The sequence below is a fragment of the Rhinopithecus bieti genome, unplaced genomic scaffold (genome assembly GCF_001698545.2).
Source record: "Rhinopithecus bieti isolate Rb0 unplaced genomic scaffold, ASM169854v2 scaffold_22745, whole genome shotgun sequence".
In the NCBI taxonomy this organism is placed as follows: Eukaryota; Metazoa; Chordata; class Mammalia; order Primates; family Cercopithecidae; genus Rhinopithecus; species Rhinopithecus bieti.
This window is the reverse complement of record NW_016810815.1, coordinates 712,326-735,603: the sequence shown is the minus strand read 5'-3', so window position 1 is coordinate 735,603 and position 23,278 is coordinate 712,326. Positions and strand designations below refer to the sequence as shown.

At 47.8% G+C, this 23,278-nt stretch overlaps 1 protein-coding gene across 9 annotated transcripts in view; it reads left to right on the top strand.

The window, feature by feature from the left end:
• Positions 1-15,169: 15,169 nt before the first annotated feature.
• The window catches only part of ZNF79 (zinc finger protein 79), a 20,731-nt gene continuing 12,622 nt past the window's right edge, over positions 15,170-23,278 (top strand). Inside the window, exons 1-4 of one of the 9 annotated variants that reach the window (XM_017892827.1) lie at positions 15,170-15,705; positions 16,770-16,840; positions 19,351-19,421; positions 19,620-19,708. In XM_017892827.1, coding sequence (XP_017748316.1) covers positions 19,412-19,421; positions 19,620-19,708 — 99 coding nt within the window. In that variant the 5' untranslated portion in view covers positions 15,170-15,705; positions 16,770-16,840; positions 19,351-19,411. Of the gene's footprint in view, positions 15,706-16,769; positions 16,866-19,315; positions 19,422-19,619; positions 19,709-23,278 lie in introns of all 9 variants that reach the window. The other 8 variants (XM_017892823.1, XM_017892826.1, XM_017892824.1 and 5 more) reach the window with 8 other exon arrangements.

Here is a 23,278-nt window from a genome sequence, read left to right as displayed (position 1 = left end):
CTTAGGTCTTCTTTTCATTGAATTCCTGGGTTAATTTCTCTGCTTCTTAGGTTCCACACCTTGCTCTTTGGATTCCATTTCAATTTGCAGGGCTATACCTTCACAGGGCTACCATGTCTGATACCAGTCATTTCTTCAGGACAGGTACAGAGGGAGCGAGTTTCTGCATGCCTAAAAGGCCTTTATTTTACTGTCACTTTTTTTTCTTTCTTTTCTGCAGAGACAGGGTGAGTCCACAGGGTAAAGTGAAAGCAAGTTTATTAGCACAGTAAAGGCATAAAGAAAGGCTACTCCATAGACAGAGCAGCCCCGGGGGCTGCTGGTTGCCCATTTTTATGGTTATTTCTTGATGATATGCTAAACAAGAGGTGGATTATTCATGCCACTCTTTTTCAGACCATATAAAGTAACTTCCTGATGTTGCCATAGTATGTGTAAACTATCATGGCACTGGTGGGAGTGTAGCAGTGAGGACGACCAACGTCACTCTCATCGCCATCTTTGTTTGGGTGGGTTTGGGCAGCTAAGTCTTTACTGCATCCTGTTTTATCAGCAAGGTCTTTACCTGTATCTTGTGATGAGCTCCTATGTCATCCTGGGACTTACAATGCCTTCACCGTCTGGCAGTGCATTCCAGTAGGTCTCAGCCTCATTTTACCCCGCCCGCTACTCAAGATGAAGTTGCTCTGGTTCAAACGCCTCTGATACCATGAGATTTTGAGTCTCGATACTTTCTTCTGGAAACTTGTTCTCTTACTTCTTCATTCCCGCATCCCAGCCCCTGATTTTCTCTGTTTCCTCTTTCTGAAACTTCTAGTAGACATTGTACTTCCTGGCACAGTATCCTCCCTCAATTTTTCACTTATATACTCTTTTAGTGTCTTTGTATTCTAGGAATTTTTTTACTTTATCCTCTAGCTCTTCTACAAAATGTTCTGTTAATCATGTTTTAACGTAATTTTGATCCTTTTAAATGTATTGAGGCCTATCTTGGTGAATGTTCCACGTGCAATTGAAAAGAATATGTACTGCGCTGTTGCTGGGTGGAGTGTTCTATAAATGTCACTTAGGTCAAGTTGTTTAATAGTCTGCTTCTGGTCTTCTTTATTAATGAGGGTTCTCCAGAGATTAAACGAATGGGGTGTGTGTGTATGGGTGGGGGGGTGTATGTGTAGGTAGAGAGAGAGATACAGATATATATAGAGAGAGAAATAAGAAATCAGCTCACATAATGGCCAGGCCCAGTGGCTCACGCCTGTAATCCCAGCACAAGGCCAAGGCAGGCAGATCATTCGAGGTCAGGAGTTCGAGACCAGCATGGCCAACATGGTGAAACCCTGTCTCTACTAAAAATACAAAAAATTTAGCTGGGCATAGTGGTACACTCCTATAATCCCAGCTACTTGGGAGGCTGAGGCAGGAGAATCGCTTGAACTTGGGAGGCAGAGGCTGCAGTGAGCCAAGATCGCACCACTGCACTCCAGCCTAGGCAACAGAGACTCCATCTCAAAAAAAAAAAAAAAAAAAGGAAAGAAAAGAAATCAGTTCACATGATTATGGAGGTCACAAGGTCTGCAGGGTGAGTTAGCAGCTGGAGGCCCAGGAGAGCTGATGGTGCAGTTTTAATCCAAAGGCCAGCAGGCTGGAGATCCAGGAAGAACCAATATCGCAGTTCAAATCTGAAGGCAGGAAAAGACTCTCATCCTCACTTGAGACAGTCAGGAAGCGTCTCCCCTTACTTTCATTCTATTCAGGCCTCCAAGGGATTGATGAGGCCCACCTACATTGAGGAGGGCAATCCGCTTCACTCAGTCTACTGATTCAAATGTTAATTTCATCCACAAACACCTTTACAGAAACACCCAGAATAATAACTGACCTGTCAGGTTGACACATAAAATTAACTATCACGTCTTCTAAATCCAGGTTTTCTGTCCACTGGTTCTGTCGATTACGGAGAGAGGGTGTTGGAATCTCACCTCTGCATGTGCATAGTCCAGCTCTGTAGTTCGTTGGCCTTTGTCAGGTACTTTGGAGCTCTGTTCTTAGGCACCTGTGCATTTAGGATTTTATAGTTCTCCTGATTGCTCCATTCATTATCTTTAGGAAATGGCCCGCTTTGTCCCTGGTACTGCCCCTTGTTCTGAGGTCTGACCCTGTCTGATATGAAAATCGCCACCCTGTTTTGGCAGTAATTTCTAATACCGTCTTATTCCCTGTGCTTTTTATTTCCTTATTATTTTTTAATTTTCCTGGTGTCCTTGGTATCTTCTAAACCTGTGCCTTTTTTGTAGCATCCTGTGCTCTTCTTTTTAATGGCTTGCCTGTTTGACTTTCTCTAAGGATACATATTTTCACTTTTTAAATATCAGCTTTAGGCTGGGCACAGTGGCTCACACCTGCAATCCCAACACTTTGGGAGGCCAAGGTGGGTGGATCATTTGAGGTCAGGAGTTTGAGACCAGCCTGGCCAACATGGTAAATCCTTGTCTCTACTAAAAATACGAGAATTAGTCAAGCGTGGTGGTGCACACCTCTAATTCCAGCTACTTGGGAGGCTAAGGCAGCAGAATTGCTTGAACCTGGAAGGAGGAGGTTGCAGTCAGCTGAGACTGCACCACTATACTCCAGCCTGGGTGACAGAGGATGACTCTGTCTCAAAAAAAAAATCAGCTTTGAGGCATTATTAAGTAAAATTCAATAATTGTAAGTATAAAATCTAATGGCTTATGACAAATGTATACACTCATGTAACTGTCAGGCCTCCGAGCCCAAGCCTGCACGTGTACATCCAGATAGCCTGAAGCAACTGAAGAATCACAAAAGTAGTGAAAATGGTCAGTTCCTGCCTTAACTGATGACATTACCTTGTGAAATTCCTTCTCCTGGCTCAGAAGCTCCTTCACTGAGCACCTTGTGATCCCCGCCCCTGCCCGCAAGAGAACAACCCTCTTTGACTATAATTTTCCACTACCCACCCAAATCCCGTAAAACTGCCCCACCCCTATCTCCTTTTGCTGACTCCTTTTTCAGACTCAGCCCTCCTACACCCAGGTGATTAAAAAGCTTTATTGCTCACACAAAGCCTGTTAGTGGTCTCTTCACATGGATGTGTGTGACATTTGGTGCCGTAACTCAGATCAGGGGACCTCCCTTGGGAGATCAATCCTCTGTCCTCCTGCTCTTTCCTCCCTGAGAAAAATCCACCTACAACCTCCGGTCCTCAGACCGGCCCAAGAAACACCTCACCAATTTTAAATCGGGTAAGCGGCCTCTTTTTACTCTCTTCTCCAACCTCTCTCATTATCCCTCAACCTCATTCTCCTTTCAATTTCAGTGCCACCCTTCAATCTCTCCCTTCCCTTAATTTCAGTTCCTTTCCTTTTCCGGTAGAGACAGAGACACATTTTATCCATGAACCAAAAATGCCGGTGCTGGTCACGGACTCAGGAAGACAGTCTTCCCTTGGTGTTCAATCACTGCAGGGATGCCTGCCTGATTATTCACCCACATTCTAGAGGTGTCTGATCACCACAGGGATGCCTGCCTTGATCTTTTACCTTGGTGGCAAGTACTACCCCCGCCCCCGGGTGGCAAGTACCACCTCCCCATGGGTTGCAAGTACCCGCCCCCACCTCCATGTCTCTACCCTCTCTTTTCTCTGGGCTTGCTTCCTTCACTGTGGGCAGCCTTCCACCCTCCATTCCCCCTTCTTCTCCCTTAGCCTGTGTTCTCAAAAACGTAAAACCTCTTCAACTCTCGCCTGAACTAAAACCTAAGCATCTTATTTTCTTCTGCAACACAACTTGGCCCCAATACAAACTCAATAATGGTTCTAAATAGCCAGAAAATGGCACTTTCAATTTCTCCATCCTACAAGATTTAGATAATTTTTGTCATAAAATGGGCAAATGGTCGGAGGTGCCTGACGTCCAGGTATTCTTTTATACATTGGTCCCCCCCTAGTCTCTGCTCCCAATGTGACTCGTCCCAAATTTTTCTTCTTTCTCTTTTGTCTGTTCCTTCAGTCTCCACCTCAAGCTCTAAGTCCTTTGAATCCTCCTTTTCTATAGACCTATCTGAGCTCTCCCCTCCTCTCCCCTCCTCCCCAGGCTGCTCCTTGCCAGGCTGAGCCAGGTCCCAATTCTTCCTCACCCTCCACTCCCCAACACTGTAATCCTTCTATCATCTCCCCTCCTCACACCCGGTGCAGCTTACAGGGGGAAGGTAGCCAAAGATGGAGTGAAATGCAGGGCAAATGTCTTAAAGGAAATGAGAGGTTCTACGAGGCTGGCTAGTGGCTTGTAACTCACATGGAAGAGGTTATGAAAGGAAGACAGAATGGAATGAGACCATGAGGCTTAAAGGAGGTATTTCCTTGGTCTAAGAACCATTTGCCTTGAGTGGGGAGGGATTGATAGGTGGAAACTTCAGTGAGAGAGTAAGTAGGAGTGACTGATGAGGAGAAAAACTGGCCATGGGGGACAGAAGTAGGAATAGTGGCTGCTTCTTCTTCTGTCTTATCAGCATAATTGTTGCCTTAAGCAATGGAGTGTGAGGCCTTTTGATGGCCTTTGCAGTGAATGACTCTAGCTTCCTTTGGAAGTAAAGCCGCCTTGAGAAGAGTTTTCATTAAAGAGGCATTAATGATGGAGGACCCCTGTGTAGTGAGGAAACCTCTTTCAGCCTATATAACAGCATGGTGGTGCAGCTATTTCCAACTTGGGGCTATACGAATAAAGCCACTATAAATATTTACATACATGTCTTTGTGTGGAGTGGACTCGCTGGGTCATGTGGTATGTTTGTTTAAGAAGCTGCCAAACTGTTTTCCAAAGTGGTTGCACCATTCTGCATTCCCACCAGCAGTGTAGGAGAGTTCTAGCTGCTCACATCCTCCACCACACCAAACCTGGCATTCACTATGAGAAATACAGCTACTTACATGCTTTAGCTTTTTCAAAGTTGTCTTGTGTTTTCTGATTTCCTCTGCGATCAGTTGATCTGCTTATTTATATTGGGCCATCTCTTTTATGCTGCTAGTTTATCTCAAATTATCTGGTGAGCTTTGGTTGTCCATATTTAGGAATAAAGAACTAGGCAGCTTAACTGCAGTAGCTGGTATAAGCCCTCCCCCTCCCCCACCTCTCTACCATTCTATGCTCTGTTATGGATGTGTTCATTTCTATACATCTCGAATGTCATTTCAGTGGGATTGGCAAGGGAGAAAAGGAGGTAAATGTGTAAGTTTAATTCACCATCTTGAACTAAACTTTCTGCATCCTTTTAATAATTACTTAGTATTTGTTTGCCTTTGGAGTCATGGTGCCTGGCAAAGACAGGTACTCAAATATGTTGAATGTAGGATTATTTCATCATATAAATATATCAGAACTGAAGTCAACCCCATATTAAATACATCAGAACTTAACTCCAATTGCTCCACGTTTACAGTGTTTCCAGTTTTCTGCTTATTGCTAATTTTGCTATTATATAAATTTAGAGGAAGATGAGAGACACAATAGCAGCATCAGAGAGGAGACAGCGGACAGCAATGGCACATAAGAAAAGAGAGATGATGGAGATGAGTAGTGGAGATGGAGACAGAGGTGATGGTGATGGTGGGGAAAAGGGAGATGATGGAGTTGGAGATAGAGATGGTATAACTAGAGTTAGACCTGGGCCAGCTGGGTGTGCTGGCTCATGCCTGTAATCCCAGCACTTTGGGAGGCCAAGGCAGGTGGATCACGAGGTCAAGAGATTGAGACCATTCTGGCCAACATGGTGAAACCCCATCTCTACAAAAAAAACAAAAAATTAGTTGGGCGTGGTGGCACGTGGCTGTAGTCCCAGCGACTTGGGAGGCTGAGGTAGGAGAATCACTTGAACCCGGAAGGTAAGTGGCGTACCAAGACGGCACCACTACACTCCAGCCTGGTGACACAGCAAGACTCTGTCCCCAAAAAAAAAAAAAGAGGCGGCGCCGTGCTCAGCCTGAACCCAGCACTTTGGAGGCCGAACGTGCGGAATCACGAGGCAGAGATCGAGACCATCCTGGCAACACGGGAAAACCCCTCCTACAAAAAAAAAACATACAAAAAACTAGCGGCGAGTGGCGGGCGCCTGTAGTCCCAGCTACTCCGAGGCAAGGCAGGAGAAGCGCGAACCCGGGGAGGCGGAGGTTGCTGTGAGCTGAGAACCAGCCACTGCACTACAGCCCGGGCAGCAGAGGGAGACTCCGTCTCAAAAAAAAAAAAAAAAAAAAAAGAGGAGACTGTGCCTAACGGAACAGAAGCTTCCATAAGAGGGAACATTAGAGCATTAGAGGTGTCATTGCTGGCCAAGGGGTGTACGTTGTCAAAGCTATTACACCCCAGAAGGTTACACATGGGCTGTGTCTGAGAGGGACCTACTCCCTCATCTCCAATTCCGTTCTCAGGGAGTTCGCACCATGGACCAAGGAAGAGGACCCGAGACAGGTTCATGTATACATTAGGTGTCTAATGACTGGGACAGCTGTTTTGCTTGATGCCTCAGGACACACGGGGCTTGGGCAAGTGGCCTAACCTCCCTAAACTACTACAGCCTCTGCTCAAGACACCCACTCTCAGTCACCTCACAGAAGACTGGTCTTTACCTGGATGACTTCTCCAACGGGGGCTTCAGGTCAGAGGCTGCTCCCAGCTCTGGTTTGGCTGTTCTCCAGCCTCTGCAAACCAAGGTTTGCAAAAAAAAAAAAAAAAAAAAAAAAGACCAGAGGGAAGGCAGGAGGATGTGTCAACCCCCAGACTACAAGAGAGATGGTAAACGTGGGCAAGGAACATGTTACAGTGGCTTCAAACTCTTCTCAGCCTCTCTCCTCTGCTTTCTGCATGACTGCATGGAGGGTAACAGTCAGTGTGCTTAGTTCCAATTCTGGTTGTTCCACTCACTGCCTATGTGATCTGGACAAGTCACCTGACCCCTCTCAGCCTCTGTTTCTTCATCTGTAAAATGGGCATCATGGCACTACCTCCCTCATGGAGTTGTTGTGAGGATGAAAGGTGAGAATTATGTAAAGCACCTGAACCTGGGTGCTTTACATAATGGGACAGCGTAAGTGCTCAGGCAATGGCCGCTGTTGTTACTGGTGAGAGTGCGAGTGAGGGGGGTCGTGGTGAAGATGGGGAGCTGTGCTAGGCAGGTGGGAGGCCCCAGGGGGGTTAATAAAGGGACATTTGAGGCCGGGCGTGGTGGCTCACGCCTGTAATCCCAGCACTTTGGAAGGCCAAGGCGGGCGGATCACAAGGTCAGGAGATCGAGACCACGGTGAAACCCCGTCTCTACTAAAAATACAAAACAATTAGCCGGGCACAGTGGTGGGCGCCTGTGGTCCCAGCTACTCGGGAGGCTGAAGCAGGAGAATGGCGGGAACCCGGGAGGCGGAGCTTGCAGTGAGCCGAGGTCACACCACTGCACTCCAGCCTGGGCGACAGAGCAAGACTCCGTCTCAAAAAGAAAAAAATAAAAAAAAAATAAAGGGACATTTGAGATCTTCAATCATTTTTTTCCTTATATTCTATTTTCTACCTCGCCCTCTTGGCAAGTCCTACCCACACCACCTGCTGTGGCTACCAGCACCCGCTTACCGGTGCCAATAACGGGATTCATACTCTTCAGAAGTGCCTTCATTTCCCGTTAAGCCTTCCCATCAGAGCACAAAACGCTTCGGGGACCCAGAGCCAGCCCCCATTGACAGTCCTGTAGGGGCCGCATAAGCCCAGCCTGGCGCCATCACGAAAGGATTATGGAGAGGAGTAGTGGATGGAACAGCCCCAGGGGACAGGTGCAGCAAAAGGTTGCTTTACCCAGCCCAGGGCCGAAATCTGCACGGACCACGGACGCCCACTATCCCCTTACACCATCCCGGCCCCTGCCCCAGAGTAACTTGGCTTCTGCAAACCGGAGGAGAGACTTGTCCCTGACGCCCCGCAGGGACCAGGGGTGGAAGTGCATCAGCTGGAGTGAGACACACTCAGCTACCTCCCAGTGGGCATGTGTGGGATCCCAGGGCTAAACCAGCAAACCTGTAGTGGCCATTGGGGTTGGCACCTACTGAGCCTGGGGCTGTGGGCAGAACTGCACCAGCTGAGGTGTGACGCCCTCTGCTGCTGCCTTGTAGCCTGGGCAGAATGACACTGCCTCTGGTCCCCAACAGGGTGGAGAGTGATTGATTATGGCTCCAAAGCTCATTCAGCCTGCTGGACAAAGCAGGATGAGCCGAAGGGGTTGAAACCTGCTTCTGCTTGGTTTCATTTGTTTGTTTGTTTGTTTTGAGACAGAGTATCGCTCTATCGCCCAGGCTGGAGTGCAGTGGCGTGATCTCGGCTCACTGCAATGTCCGCCTCCATGGTGCAAGCAATTCTCCTGCCTCAGCCAACCGAGTAGCTGGGATTACAGGCGTGCACCACAACGCCCAGCTAATGTTTTGTATTTTTAGTAGAGATGGGTTTCATCATGTTGGCAAGGCTGGTCTCAAACTCCTGACTTCAGGTGATCCACCTGCCTCGGCCTCCCAAAGTGCTGGGATTCCAGGCGTGAGCCACCGTGCCTGGTTCTGCTCAGTTTCTGGCTGCTTCTGCTCCTCTTTCCTCTGTCCCTTCCAGACCACACTCCCAGAGGGAGCACAGATCATGGCCCTCAGACTTCATGCTGCTGTGACAAGCACTAATGGCCTCTGGAAGGGGAACTCAGCTCGCCCTCAAGGACACTGGCGGTGGTGGCATGGGCCCTGCAGTCTCACATGGGACCCTGTGTTAGGGGAGACACCCAATAGGGTCTGGTCTGGCTTCCTCTGCTGTAGCTGAGTCACGGCCTCAGTCCTGCTGTCCTGACCACACACGAGATGATGGGTCTCAGTCCCTGGCTCATTAGGATTCTGTCAATGTCCCAGAGGCCCCGCTGTTGGAACACCTGCTATGCACGGGCTCTCACTGGGAGACCAAGGCACACCTTGCTTAACACTAGATGAAATGATCAAGACCCTCCTTGGTCTTCGGGAAGCAATTCTAGCAGAAAAAAACTTAGGACAGGTCAGTTACTGAGCAGTGAGACAGGAAAGGCTTGCACAGAAGGGATTGTTGTGCCTGAAGCATCCACAGGGGCTTCCCAGAGAAGGCTTCGAGGCCAGCTTTGATGACAGAAGAGCAGGCCAGGAGACAAAAGAGGCACCCAAAGGAAGGGAACAGCACATATGAGGTGTGACACAGCAGGTGCTGTGTACAGTTTCTGGAAAACTTGAGGCTCCTCCTCCCAGCCTCCCTGGTGACCTCCTCTGCATTGGCCAGACTGGGGCACGGCTGAGATGGTGCCACGAATAGCTGGCCAGGAGATAACAGGATGATGGCAGCCATTGGTGGACTCTGGTCATCAGGAAATTGAGGCCCAATTGTTGCCTTAGCAACTATGGCTAAGACAGGTAAAGGCTGGGGTTGAAATTACAAATTCGTCTGACATGCTGAAAGGAAGGGCCAGTGACACAAGGGTAGGGTCCTCCTTATCTCTGAGGCCCCGCCCGTCAGAGCTGAGGCAAAGATGGAGCCTTTTTCTTAGTTACAGACATCACACACTAGGCCAAGGACAGTGGCTGTGCCTTCCTGATCACTCAGGAAAAAAGGAATGCCAAGCTTGGGTCTAGGGGTGGTGGCATGGGAGGAGTATTGAAACAGGCACTTGGAGAACCTGTGCCTGCCCTCGGGGAACATCATTTATTCACTCTTTCAGCATCTGACTACCTACCCTGTGTCAGGCAGTTGTAGACACTGGTGATATGGTGGCGGCAAAGAATATACCACCTGCTCTAATGGGAATTAGCTTCTAAAGAGAGGCAGACAATAAGAAGTAAAGAAACAAAAGAAGTAAACAAATAGCTCACACCTGTCAGCCCACTGCTTTGCGAGTTTTTAAAAAATTAGCCAGGTCTGGCCTGGCGTGTTGGCTCATGCCTATGATCCCAGCACTTTGAGAGGCCAAAGTGGGCAGATCACCTGAGATCAGGAATTCGAGACCAGCCCAGCCAACATGGTAAGACCCCACCTCTACTAAAAATACAAAAACTAGCTGGGTGTGGTGGTGTGCATCTGTAATCCCAGCTACTTGGGAGGCTGAGGCAGGAAAATCGCTTGAACCCAGGAGGTGGAGACTGCAGTGAGCCGAGATCACACCACTGCACTCCAGCCTGGGCATCAGAGTGAGACTCCATCTCAAAAAAAAAAATATATATATATATATATATATATAAAATATACACACACATACATATATATATAATATACACACACATACATACATACATACATACATATATATATATATATGTATAGGCTGGGCATGGTAGTTTATACCTGTAATCCCAGCATTTTAGGAGGCCGAGGCGGGCTGATCACCTGAGGTCAGGAGTTCAAGACCAGCCTGACCAACATGGAGAAACCCCGTCTCTACTAAAAGTACAAAAAATTAGCTGGGCATGGTGGCGCACGCCTGTAATCCCAGCTACTCGGGAGCCTGAGGCAGAAGAATTGCTTGAACCCAGGAGGTGGAGGTTGCAGTGAGCTAAGATTGTGCCATTGCACTCCAGCCTGGGCAACAAGAGAGAAACTCTGTCTCAGAAAAAAAAAAAAAAAATTAGCCAGTTGTGGTGGTGCAGACCTGTAATCCCAGATACTCAGAAGGCTGAGGCAAGAGGACTGCTTGAGCTCAGAAGTCCAAGGTTGCAGTGAGCTGTATGAGTGGCGTGCCACTGCACTCCAGCATGGGTGACAGAGCAAGACACTGTGTCTAAATTAAGAAATAAATAGGCCGGGCGCGGTGGCTCAAGCCTGTAATCCCAGCACTTTTGGAGGCCGAGACGGGCGCGATCATCGAGGTCAGGAAGGATCGAGACCATCCTGGCTAACACGGTGAAACCCCGTCTCTACTAAAAAATACAAAAAACTGCCGGGCGGAGGTGGCGGGCGCCTGTCGTCCAGCCTCTTTCGGCGAGGACGAGGCAGGAGAACGCGCGTAAGGCCCGGGAGGCGGAGCTTGGCAGTGAGCTGAGATCCGGCCACTGCCTCCAGCTACTGGGGCCCCGAACAGAGTGAGGACTCTGCCTCAAAAAAAAAAAAAAAAAAAAAAAAAGAAAAAAAGAAATAAATAGGCCGGGCAGCCGCAGTGCGCCTCAAGGCCTGTAACCCAGCACTTTTGGGAGGGCCGAGACGGGCGGATCACAAGGCTCAGGAGATCGAGACCATCCTGGCTAATACGGTGCAAAACCCCGTCTCTACTAAGAATACAAAAAACTAGCGGGCGACGAGGCGGGTCCTATGAGTCCAGCCTACTTGGAGGCGGAGGCAGGAGAATGGCGTGAACCTGGCGAGGCGCGAGCTTGCAGTGAGCTGAGATTCGGCCACCGCACTCCAGCCTGGGCGACAGAGCCAGACTCCGTCTCAAAAATAAATAAATAAATAAATAAATAAATAAACCAATCGATGCGAACTTATTCAGAAGTGGAAAATGCTAAAAGGAAATAAAAAGTCACCACGGGAGCGGCAAGGGCTGTCACTGTACAGGGTACTAAGTGAGGGCCCCTCCTGAGACGTATGCTCAGACATCATGCATGAGAAGCAGCCAGCCTTGCTGAGTGCTGCTGGTCACAGCCCCGCAAGTGCAAAGGTTGTGCGGCAGGACGGAGGCTGGTGTGACCTCCTGAAGCCATTAAGAGGCACTGTGGCTCTGAGCAAAAGGAGAGGCAGGGAGCTCCAGCATGTGCTTGTGGAAGGAAGTAGCTGTCTTGTGGCCTTTCCTATGGCTCATTTATTTTCTTTCCTTTTTTTTTTTTTCTTGAGACAGTCTCACTTTGTCTCCCAGTGAGCTCTCAACTCACTGCAACCTCTGCCTGCCGGGTTCGAGTGATTGTCCCGCCTCAGCCTCCTGAGTAGCTGGGATTACAGGTGTGTGCCACCACGCCCAGCTATTTTTTAAAATTTTTAGTAGAGATGGGTTTTCACCATGTTGGCCAGTCTGGTCTAAAACTCCTGACCTCAGGTGATACACCTGCCTCAGCCTTCCAAAGTGCTGGAATTACAGGCGTGAGCCACTGCACCTGGCCTTAGCTCATTTTCTCCACAAAGCCATTTCCTCTGAGTCAGTGATTCTCAAACTTTACAGCGTGTCAACGAGAAGGATTGTCAAAACAGAAGCTGCTAAGCCCTGACCTCAGAATTTGTTTTATAGGTGTGGAGGGGACCCCAGAATTTGCTTTTCTAACAACTTTTAAGGGGATGCTGCTGCTGCTGGCCTGGGGATCCCACTTTGAGAACCACCACATTATTAAGGGGACAGGACACTGATTGCTTATGACAGCTGAGGGGCAAGACAAAGGAGAATCACTTTTTTTTTTTTGAGATGGAGTCTTGCTTTGTTGCCCAGGCTGGAGCGCAGTGGTACAATAATCTTGGCTCACTGCAACCTCTGCCTCCAGGTTCAAGCGATGCTCCTGCTCCAGTTCCCTGAGTAGCTGGGATTACAGGTGCGTGCCACCATGCCCAGCTAATTTTTGTATTTTTAGTAGAGGCAGGACTTCACCAGTTGGTCAGGCTGGTCTCGAACTCCTGACCTCGTGATCCGCCCACCTCGGCCTCCCAAGGTGCTGCGATTACAGGTGTGAGTCACCATGACCAGGAGAATCTCTTTAAGCAGTGTGTCTGTGCTTCAGGACACACAACGGCCAAGTTAGGGCAGCCAGGGCCATGACCCTTTTGGTTGCTGTTGGGAGGGGAGGGGTGGCACTGGCTCCTGGGTGCTTCCTTATCTCTACATGTGCTATATCAGCAGGGTGGGGTGAGGACAGCCCGAGGCTGGCCAGAGCTTCCTTGGGGGCTCTTCTCCCATCTTCCTTCTGCCACCTCAGGCCTCCTCAACACAGAAGGCCAGACAGAGGGGCAAGTTTGCCTCATTCTGGCCTCCTGGTCCAGGGATATGAAACACTTCCTCTTCCCTAAGTGTAATATCCATCCCAGTCTAGTTATGCTTCTTCTCCTCAAGGTAACAAGATTTCTCTGACAAGAAACTTCTCTCTAGTCACTTGAGCCCAATTCCTCTCCTCAGGAGATGGGATCCAGGACTCTCAAGCATGGGAGGAGTACATCAGCAACACTGGGAACATTTCCTGATCACGGATTCAATCCTGAAACGACCAAGGTAGTGAGTCTCGAGTGAGGCCAGGTATCCCCGCAGTGATCCAAAAAGCACTCTGAATGCAGCTTTCCTGAGAGTTGACAGGTCTGGGATACATCTGCCAGCCTCACAGCCAGCTGGATCCTAGATTCCTGGTATCCACTCACTTCCATCTGGTTTTCTAATCCCGCTGTAGTCAGCAGAATACCACCCCGCAAAGATATCCATGTCCTAATCCCCAGAACTTCTGAATATGTTAGGTTACATGACAAAAGGGAATAAAATTGCAAACAGAATTAAGGTTGCTAATCAGCTGGCCTTAAAGATTCTCCTCAATTAGCTGGGTGAACCCAGTGTTAACCATGAGGGTCCTTAAAAGTGGAAGAGGGCAGAGGAGGAGAGAGAACCAGAGGGCAGCAAGGACTGACTCTGGCTGAGGTTGCTACTTTGAAGTTGGAAGAAGGGGCTGCGAGTCAAGGATGCAGGCAGCCTCTGGAAGTTGGAAAAGGCAAGAAAAGATTCCCCCCTGGAACCTCCAGAAGGAATGCAGCACTGTGGACACCTTGATTTTAGCCCAGTGAGACCTGTCAGGCCTCTGAGCCAAAGCTAAGCCATCATATCCCCTGTGACCTGCACGTACACATTCAGACCGTACCTGATGACATTCCACCAAAAAAGAAGTGAAAATGGCCTGTTCCTGCCTTAACTGATGACATTACCTTGTGAAATTCGTTTTCCTGGCTCGCCCTGGCTCAAAAGCTTCCCCACTGAGCACCTTGCTAACCCCCATCCCTGCCCGCCAGAGAACAATCCCCTGTGACTGTAATTTTCCACTACCTACCCAATTCCTGTAAAACAGCCCCACCCCTATCTCACTCTTGGGACTCAGCCCACCTGCACCCAGGTGATTAAAAAGCTTTATTGCTCACACAAAGTCTGTCTGGTGGTCTCTTCACACGGACGTGCATGGCAAGACCCACTTCAGACTTCTTACAAAACTGTAAGCCCCAAACTACAGCTGCCCAAGGTAGAGAAGGGCTAGCTCAAAGACATCTGTGACTGTGGCTTGTCCGATGGAGCGAATCCCAGTAAGATTCATAGGAAGACCCACAAAATTAAGAAACTTACACTGGCAAAAATGCCACCAGCTGTGACTGAAAGAGACAGAGACAAGACAAAATGAAAAGGGGCCTTAGAATCCCCATACTCACTTCTTTCCTGGGTAACCCAGTCCCCTCCCCTTAAGGACAAAATGCCTATAAAAAGGAGTTGATCGTCGGAAAATTGCTTGAGAAGTGATTTCCAATGGGCTCGAGGGAAAGCCCACTGAAACATCCCCAGCCTACAGCAAGGAAGCCCTTAAGGGACACAGTATTCAGGAACCTCCTCCCGCAAAAGCGCTGATCAAACACTGCCCCTGAAATGACTGAAGCGGTTCCCGCCGGCCCATAGGTTTTTATACTTCAAGGGCCCCAGGCCACTCACCCACTGCTGTCCTGTTCAGACTGAGGGATATCTCGTTTCCTTTAGTCTTCCCAGACTTTTAGTACGGCTCAAGAGGACCCTGAGGGTGGCTGGGGACTGCCCTGAATGGAAGCCAAGGAGGGACAGGCGTACCGCGCGCAGCGAACCGCGGAGGGGAAACCTGGTGCCTAGAGACAGCGAAGATAGGCGCCTGCGTAAACCCAGCGTTCCCAGGATCCCTCGCGGCTAAGTCGCTTCCCGTCCCCGAAGCTCCGTATCGTTGGATTCTGGTGGACTTTAAAGACGTATGCAACAAAAAAGCACGATGGATAATATATTCTGGGAGCAAGCAGAGGCGGAAGCGTCTCTGGGAAGTACAATCCCTGAGCGTGTGTGTATCACAAACCTGGCGGCAGGAGTGAAAAAGACTGGCCAGAAACAGAGCCCCGCGGCGACTTCTGGGAAATGGAGTCCGGTGAGGCCGCCGCTGGGCGTGTGCGCATGACCGGAAGTGGCGCCACTCAGGCGCGACCCTCTGGCGCCGGAGCCGGGACCTGGTGTTGGGCAGTACCTGGAGCGGTTCTTGATCTCTCGCGGTTGCCGGTCGATTGTTGACAGTTGCCAGGTGCCAGTCGTTTTCGGAAAGCCGGCAGCGGCTTTTTCACCAGGTTCTGCTTGAGGCCGAGCCAAAGAGTGGCTGTGACTGGGGAGACGGAGTGGACCTCCCAGCTGGGCAGGCCCAGTCCGATCTCCCGCGACCCAGCACCGCAGGATCAAACCGTGCCTCTATGGGGAGTGGCTGGAGAGGAAGAGTCCCACCTGGGAGCCGTCGGAGCAGCCCTGCAGAACGGGGTGGGGGCTGCTGTAGATAGACCCTGACTCCCAGAGAACTGCTGGGAGGCTGTGGCGCCAGGTGGAACTCAAATGCTGGAGGAAGGAGGTGAGGAGTGATAGAGGGAGCGATCATCAAGAAATCGGCTGCTGCTTTGTTTGCCTACGACTGCCGCTGTGTGAGCCGGATCAGAACTCTTTTTATCTCTCCTACAGGTAGTTGGAGACAATCCTTTTTTCTTTCTTTGCCCGTGACACAGCCCCAGGAGATCCTGAGAACATGTACCCCTACAGTCCTTTTTTGAGTAAAGAATTCGGGGGTCAAAAAAGTTTGAGGACCTCATACCTGCGTGATTTCTGAGTATTGTACCACGTACCCTAGTCTGCCTGATGGACCAATGACAGTGGAGAGTAGGGAGAAGTGGGTTTCGGAGGACTCCTTTGTCGCTTTTCTTCTTCTAGCCCTTCTCGAAGCAGCCAGGGATGCCTGGCTGGGAAAGTTTGAGGACAGGCCAGCCCAGTAGGATTGTGAAGTTGTGGAGGACGGGGAAATTTGCAGTTAGAAGGCACAGGTTCTTGAAAGCTGTGAGGTACCAGCCAGGTCTCTTAACCCGTATTTCTCCATGGAAGAAAGAACAAAATAACGTTAACTACTTTGTTTACCTCTGAGAATTGTAATCCTCAAATGAAATAACACCTTTGAAAGCACCCTGAATGTGGTACAGAACAAATGTGTAAGCAGGCAACCGCTTTTAAGTCTTAACCACCAACACCTGTGCTGTTCACCCCCTAGATCAACTGTATTTGGTCTGTTACTCCACAGTATTGTAAGTGCAATTTTACATCCAGAATTTGGTGCTGTCTCCAAGATCAAGAGGTCCTTATATTTGTTTTTGATTTGTTTTGTTTTGTTTTTTGAGACGGAGTCTCGCTCTGTCGCTGAGGCTGGAGTGCAGTGGCGCAATCTCGGCTGACTGCAACCTCTGCCTCCCAGGTTCAAGTGATTCTCCTGCCTCAGCCTCCTGAGTAGATGGGACTCCAGGTGCCCGACACCACGTCCGGCTAATTTTTGTATTTTTAGTAGAGATGGGGTTTCACGATGTTGGCCAAGCTGGTCTCAAACTCCCGACCTCAAGTGATCCACTGGCTTTGGCCTCCCAAAGTGCTGGGATCACAGGCGTGAGCCTCTGCTCCTGGCCAAGAGGTCCTTATATTTGGTCTTGCACTTGAGGAGTAGAGAGTGCGATTTCACATCCAGCATTTTGTTTTATCTTCCCCAGCGACCTGAGAAAGCAGAGCAGATGGTCATCATCTTCCCCATACTACAAAAAAGGAAAGGAAGTGCTGTCAGGTTAGATAACTCTCAGTAACAAAAGGTCTGTCCTAAGATCGGAATCCACATCTATTTGTTTGTTTTATTCAGATATTCACATACCATAATATTCATCCTTTTAAAGTGAACAATTCGGTGATTTTTAGTATTTTCACAGTCTTGCAGCCATCACTATTTAATTCCAGAACATTTTTGTTAACTGAAGAAGAAACCCATAGCCTTTAGCAGTCACTCCCCAGTCCCTCATTTCTCCACAAGTTCCTGGCAACCACGAATCTACTTTCTGTCACTATGGATTTGCCTAGGACATTTTAAATAAGTAGACTCATAATATGTGACTTTTTTGTTGTTTTTTTGTTTTTTTTTGAGATGGAGTTTTGCTCTTGTTGCCCAGGCTGGAGTGCAATGGTGCAGTCTCGGCTCACTGCAGCCTCCGCCTGCCAGGTTCAAGTGATTCTCCTGCCTCAGCCTCCCGAGTAGTTGGATTACAGGCACCTGCCACCACACCCAGCTAATTTTTTGTATTTTTAGTAGAGACAGGATTTCACTATGTTGGCCAGGCTGGTCTTCAACTCCTGACCTCAGGCGATCCACCTGCCTCGGCCTTCCAAAGTGCTGGGATTACAGGCGGGAGCCACTGCGCCCCGCCAATATGTGACCTTTTGTGTCTCGCTTAGCACATCATTTTCAAGGTTCATCCAGGTTATACCATGTGTCAGTACTTCATCCCTTTTTATGGTAGAATAATACTCCATTGTACAGAGAGATCACATTTTGTGTATCCATTCTTCAGTGAAGTTTTGTGTGTGTATGTTTTATTTCTCTTGGGCATGTACCTAGAAGTGGAATTACTGTGTCATACAACCCTGTTTAACTTTCATAGGAACTGCTGAACTTTTTCCACTGTGGCAGCAGCATTTTCTATTCTCAGCAGTGTATGAAGTTTCCAGTTTCCTCACATCCTCATCAACACTTGTTATTCTCCATCTTGTTTATTATAGTCATGTTAGTAGGTGTGATATGTTCTGTCATTGTGGTTTTCATTTGCTTTTCCCCAATGACTAATGATGTTCAGTTTCATGTGTGGAGTGGCTATTTGTATCTCTTGCTTGGAGAAATAGCTATTCAAATATTTTGCCCATTTAAGAATTTAGTAGGGCCAGATGCAGTGGCTCACACCTGTAATCCTAGCACTTTGGGAGGCCTAGGCAAGCAGATCACTTGAGGTCAGGAGTTCAAGACCAGCCTGGCCAATGTGGTGAAACCCCATCTACTTAAAAAAAAAAAAAAAAAATTAGCCAGGCATGGTGGTGCGTGCCTGTAATCCCAGCTACTCGGGAGGCTGATGTAGGAGAATCGCTTGAACTCGGGAGTTGGAGGTTGCAGTGAGCCAAGATTGTGCCATTGCACTCCAGCCTGGGCAACAAGAGGGAAACTCCATCTCAAAAAAAAAAAAACCACACACACACACAGAAAGTGATGTGCTAAGCCAGCATTTTGGCCTCCAAAAGTGCTGGGATTAGAAGTGTGAGCCACTGCACCCAGTCAATAACTAAATTTTTTTCTTTTTTCTTTTTTTGAGGCAGCGTCTTGCTTTGTTGCCCAGGCTGGAGCGTAATGATGTGATCTCAGGTCACTGCAACCTCTGCCTCCTGGGCTCAAGCCATCTTTCCACCTCAGGCCCCCAGGTAGCTGGGCCTGCAGGTGTGTACTACCATGGCTAATTTTTGTATTTTTAGTAGAGACGGGGTTTCACTATGTTGCCCAGGCTGATCTCGAACTCTTGGTCTCCAGCCTCTTCACTTTCTTGACAGGGCCTTTTGAAGCACAAAGTTTTCAATTTTGAAGAAATCCAACTTACCTATTTTTTCTTTTGCTGCTTGTGCTTTTGGTGTCATATGTAAGAACTCATTGCCTAATCCAAACTCTCAAAGATGTATGGTTTTCTTCCAAGAGTTCTACCCATTTTTTTCTTTCTTTTTTTTTTTTAAATAGTGTCTCTGTCAACCAGGCTGGAGTGCGGTGGTGTGATCACAGCTTGCTACAGCCTCGACCTCCCTGGCTCAAGCGATCCTCTCACCTCAGCCCCCCAAGTAGCTAGGGCTATAGGCATGCACTACCATGCCTGGCTAATTTTTGTATTTTTAATAGAGATGGGGTCTCGCCATGTTTCCCAGGCTGGTCTCGAACTCCTGAGCTCAAGCAGTCTGCCCACATCAGCCTCCCAAAGTGTTGGGATTACAGGCGTGAGCCACTGCACCTGGCCAAGAGTTTTGCACTTAACTTTAGGTCTCTGATCTGTTTTTGAGTTAATTTTTATATATGGTGTGACGTGAGACTCTCTGCCCAGACCTCTTCATTTAAGCAAATGCCTTAAATTTGCAGAGCCACTTTCTTCAAAGAACTAAGTAATAGATAATCTCTTTAAGCTGTATACTTAAATGCTGGGCATTTGCCAAGTGCTTTATCTGTATGTTCCTTTAATCTCCACAGCAACCTTACAAGGGATTATCATCCCCATTTTGCAGATGAGAAAAATGAGACTTAGAGAGGTTACGTGATTTTCACACTGCTGCTAAGTGGCGGATCATGGATACTTGTGAGTCTGTTAACACTCTAATGCCTGAGTTGATGGAATTTCTGAGGTGGGAGGGAATGGAGAAATTTACATCACACTGCAGGTCTGCAGATTCAGCCCACGTGCCCTGTAGGTACCTGCCATGTACCCTCTTCACAGTGAGAATTGGTGACTTCCTAAACTGCTTTTAACCTTATTCGTTTTCTTCTCTTTCTTTAGTACTGCCTTCCCCAGACCCTGCCCTTCCCCAAGAGGAAAACACAGGAGAGGAAGCAATGGCTGCTGGTTTCCTCACAGCTGGGCCCTGGGTAAGTAGGAAATTAACTTTGGGAGGCATCCTTTTCTTCCCCCCAATATGAATGGTAGGGTTGGCTTGTTTTTTGTTGTCATTTGTTTGTTTTCTTTCTTTCTTTATTTTTTGAGACTGAGTCTCACTCTGTCGCCCAGGCTGGAGTGCAGCGGCATGATCTCGGCTCACTGTATCCTCTACCTCCTGGGTTCAAGCGATTCTCTTGCCTCAGCTCCTGGTTAGCTGGGATTACAAGCATGCACCACCACACCCAGCTAATTTTTTTGTATTTTTAGTAGAGATTGGGTTTCACCATGTTGGCCAGGCTGGTCTCGAGCTCCTGACCTCAAGTGATCTGCCCCCCTCGGCCTACCAAAGTGCTGGGATTACGGGTGTGAGCCACCGCACCTGGCCTGTTTTATTTTTTTTTTGAGACAGGGCCTCAGTCTGTCACCTAGGGTGCAGTGCAGTGGTGCAGTCACAACTCACTGCAGCCTCGACCTCCTGAGCTCAAGCGATCCTCCCACCTCAGCCTCCCAAGTAGCTGGGACCACAGGCTCATGCCACCATGCCCAACTGATTTTTTTTTTAAGTTTTGTAGAGTCAGGGTTTTGCCATGTTGCCCAGTCTGGTCTTGAACTCCTGGACTCAAGCCATCCTCCAGCCTTGGCCTCCCAAAGTGCTAGGATTACAGGTGTGGGCCATCCCACCCGATCACCCGCTTGTTGGTTTTGTTTTGTTTTGTTTTTTACAAGTTTTCTGCAATGAACAAAGTAAATTCATGTTCACCACAGAAAACCTGGAAAATAGAGAAAACACAAAAGTTAAAATCACTCTTAATCCCACAAAAAGATGGCATCTAACATTTTGATTTGTGTCCTTTCCATCATATTCTCTCTTTTCTTTTTCCTTTTCTTTTCTTTTCTTTTCTCTCTTCTCTTCTCTTCTCTTCTCTTCTCTTCTCTTCTCTTCTCTTCTCTTTTCTTTTCTTCTTTTCTTTTCTTTTCTTTCTTGGAGTCTTGCTCTGTCGCCCAGGCTGGAGTGCAGTGGCGCAATCTTGGCTCACTGAAACCTCCACCTCCCAGATTCAAGCGATTCTCCTGCCTTGGCCTCCCAAGTAGCTGGGATTACAGGTGCGCCCTACCACACCTGGCTAATTTTTGTATTTTTAGTAGAGATAAGGTTTCACCATGTTGACCAGGCTGACCTGGAACTCCTGACCTCAAGTGATCCACCCGCCTCAGCCTCCCAAAGTGCTGGAACTATAGGCTTGAGCCACTGTGCCCAGCTCATATTCTCAAAGTGGGTTTATTCTGCTCTGTCATGTTTCTATTTCACTTAGCAGAATTCGATGAACGTTCTCCCATTTCACTGCATATTTAGCCAAATCATTTCTAATACATACTTTTTTTTTTCTTAAATAATTTCACCTTACTAGTTTAGATTCAGGGGTATGTGTGCAGGCTTGTTAAATGGTTGTATTATGTGATGCCAGGGTTTGGGGTACAGATGATACCATCACTCAGGTAGGGAGCGTAGTACCCCATAGGTAGTTTTTTAGCTGATGCCCCCTTTTCTCTCTCCTCCCTCTAGTAGTCCCCAGTGGTTTTTGTTCCCATCTTTGTGTCCATATATACTCGGTGTTTAGCTTCCCCACTTATCAATGATAACATGCAGTATTTGGTTTTCTATTCCTGCATTAATTCACTTAAGGTAATGGACTCCAGATGATCCATGTCACTGCAAAGGACATGACTTCATTTTTTATGGCTGCATCGTATTCCACATGTATTTCCTATTCCACATGTGGAATTTTCTTTATCTCGACCAGCATTGGTGGGCACCTGAGTTGACTCCATGTCTTGGCTGTTGTGAACAGCACGATGAGGAACATGCGCGTGCATGCGTCTTTTGGTAGAATGACTTCTTTTCCTTTGAGTATTTACACAGTCATGGGATTGCCGGGTCAAATGGTAGCTCTGTTTTAAGTTTTTTGAGAACTATCCAAACTGTTTTTCCGGAGTGACTGAACTAATTTAGTTAACTTTCCCATCAGCAGTTACAACCTTTCCCTTTTCTCTGCAGCCTCACCGGCATCTATTAATTTTTGCTTTTTCATATTAGCCATTATTTCTGGTGTGAGAGAATATCTCGTCATGGTTTTAATTTACATTTCTCTGGTGGTTAGTGATGATGAGCATTTTTTCATCTCTTTGTTGGCCACTTGTATGTCTTTTAAGTGTATCTGCTCATGTCTTTTCCTGCTTTTTAACGTGGTTGTTTTTTGCTTGTTGCTTTAAGTTCTATAGATTCTGGAGACTAGACCTTTGTCAGAAGCAAATTTTTGAATATCTTTTCCCATTCTTTCAGTTGTGTGTTGAGTCTGTTGATAGTTTTTTTCTTTTTTTTTTTTTTTAGAGACAGAGTCTCACTTTGTCACCCAGTCTGGAGTGCAGTGGCACAATCTCAGCTCACTGCAACTGCCACCCCCAAGGCTCAAGCGATCCTCATGCCTCAGCCTCCTGAGTAGCTGGGATTACCACCAGACCCAGCTAATTTTTGTATTTTTAGTAGAGACTGGGTTTTACCTTTTTGGCTAGGCTGGTCTCGAACTCCTAACCTCAGGTGATCGTCCTGCCTTGGCCTTCCAAAGTGCTAAGATTACAAGTGTGAGCCACCGTGCCTGGCCCTAATAGTTTTCTTTTGCTGTATAGAAGCTCTTTAGTAAGGTCTCATTTGTCAGTTTTCATTTTTGTTGCAATTGCTTTTGAAGATTTAAGCCAAGAATTCTTTGCCAGAGCCAAGGTCGAGAAGGGTATTTCCTTGGTTTTCTTGTATGGTTTTTACAGTTGAAGGTTTTACATTTAAATCTTTAATCCATCTTGAGTTAATTTTTGTAGATGGTGAAAGGTAGGGGCCCAGTTTCACTCTTCTACATGTGGCTAGCCAGCTATCCGAGCACCATTGATTGAGTAGGGAGTCTTTTTCCCATTGCTTGTTTCTGTCAACTTTGTTGAAGATCAGGTGGTTAGAGGTGTGCGGCTTTATTTCCAGGTTCTCCTTTCTGGGTCCGTGTGTCTGTTTTTGTGCCAGTGTCCTGCTCTCTAACACACTTTCTTTCACATAGTCCTATGAGAGTAGGAACTGTCCTTTTTTCTTGACTAGGTAATTAGCTCTTTATTTTCATTTTTAAAATTTGCTCTTGGATTTCCTTGTCAGTTCTGCTCTGTATTAATATATTTTTTCTTTATTAATCTTTTGCTTCTGCTTTCCTCAGGTTTATTTTAAAACTCATTTTTTGGCCGGGCGCGGTGGCTCACACCTGTAATCCCAGCACTTTGGGAGGCCGAGACAGGCGGATCACGAGGTCAGGAGATCAAGACCATCCTGGCTAACACGGTGAAACACCGTCTCTACTAAAAATACAAAAAAAAAAAAAAAAAATTAGCCGGGCGTGGTGGCGGGTGCCTGTAGTCGCAGCTACACGGGAGGTTGAGGCAGGAGAATGGTGTAAACCCGGGGGCGGAGTTTGCAGTGAGCTGAGATCGCACCACTGCACTCCAGCCTGGGCGACAGAGCCAGATTCCGT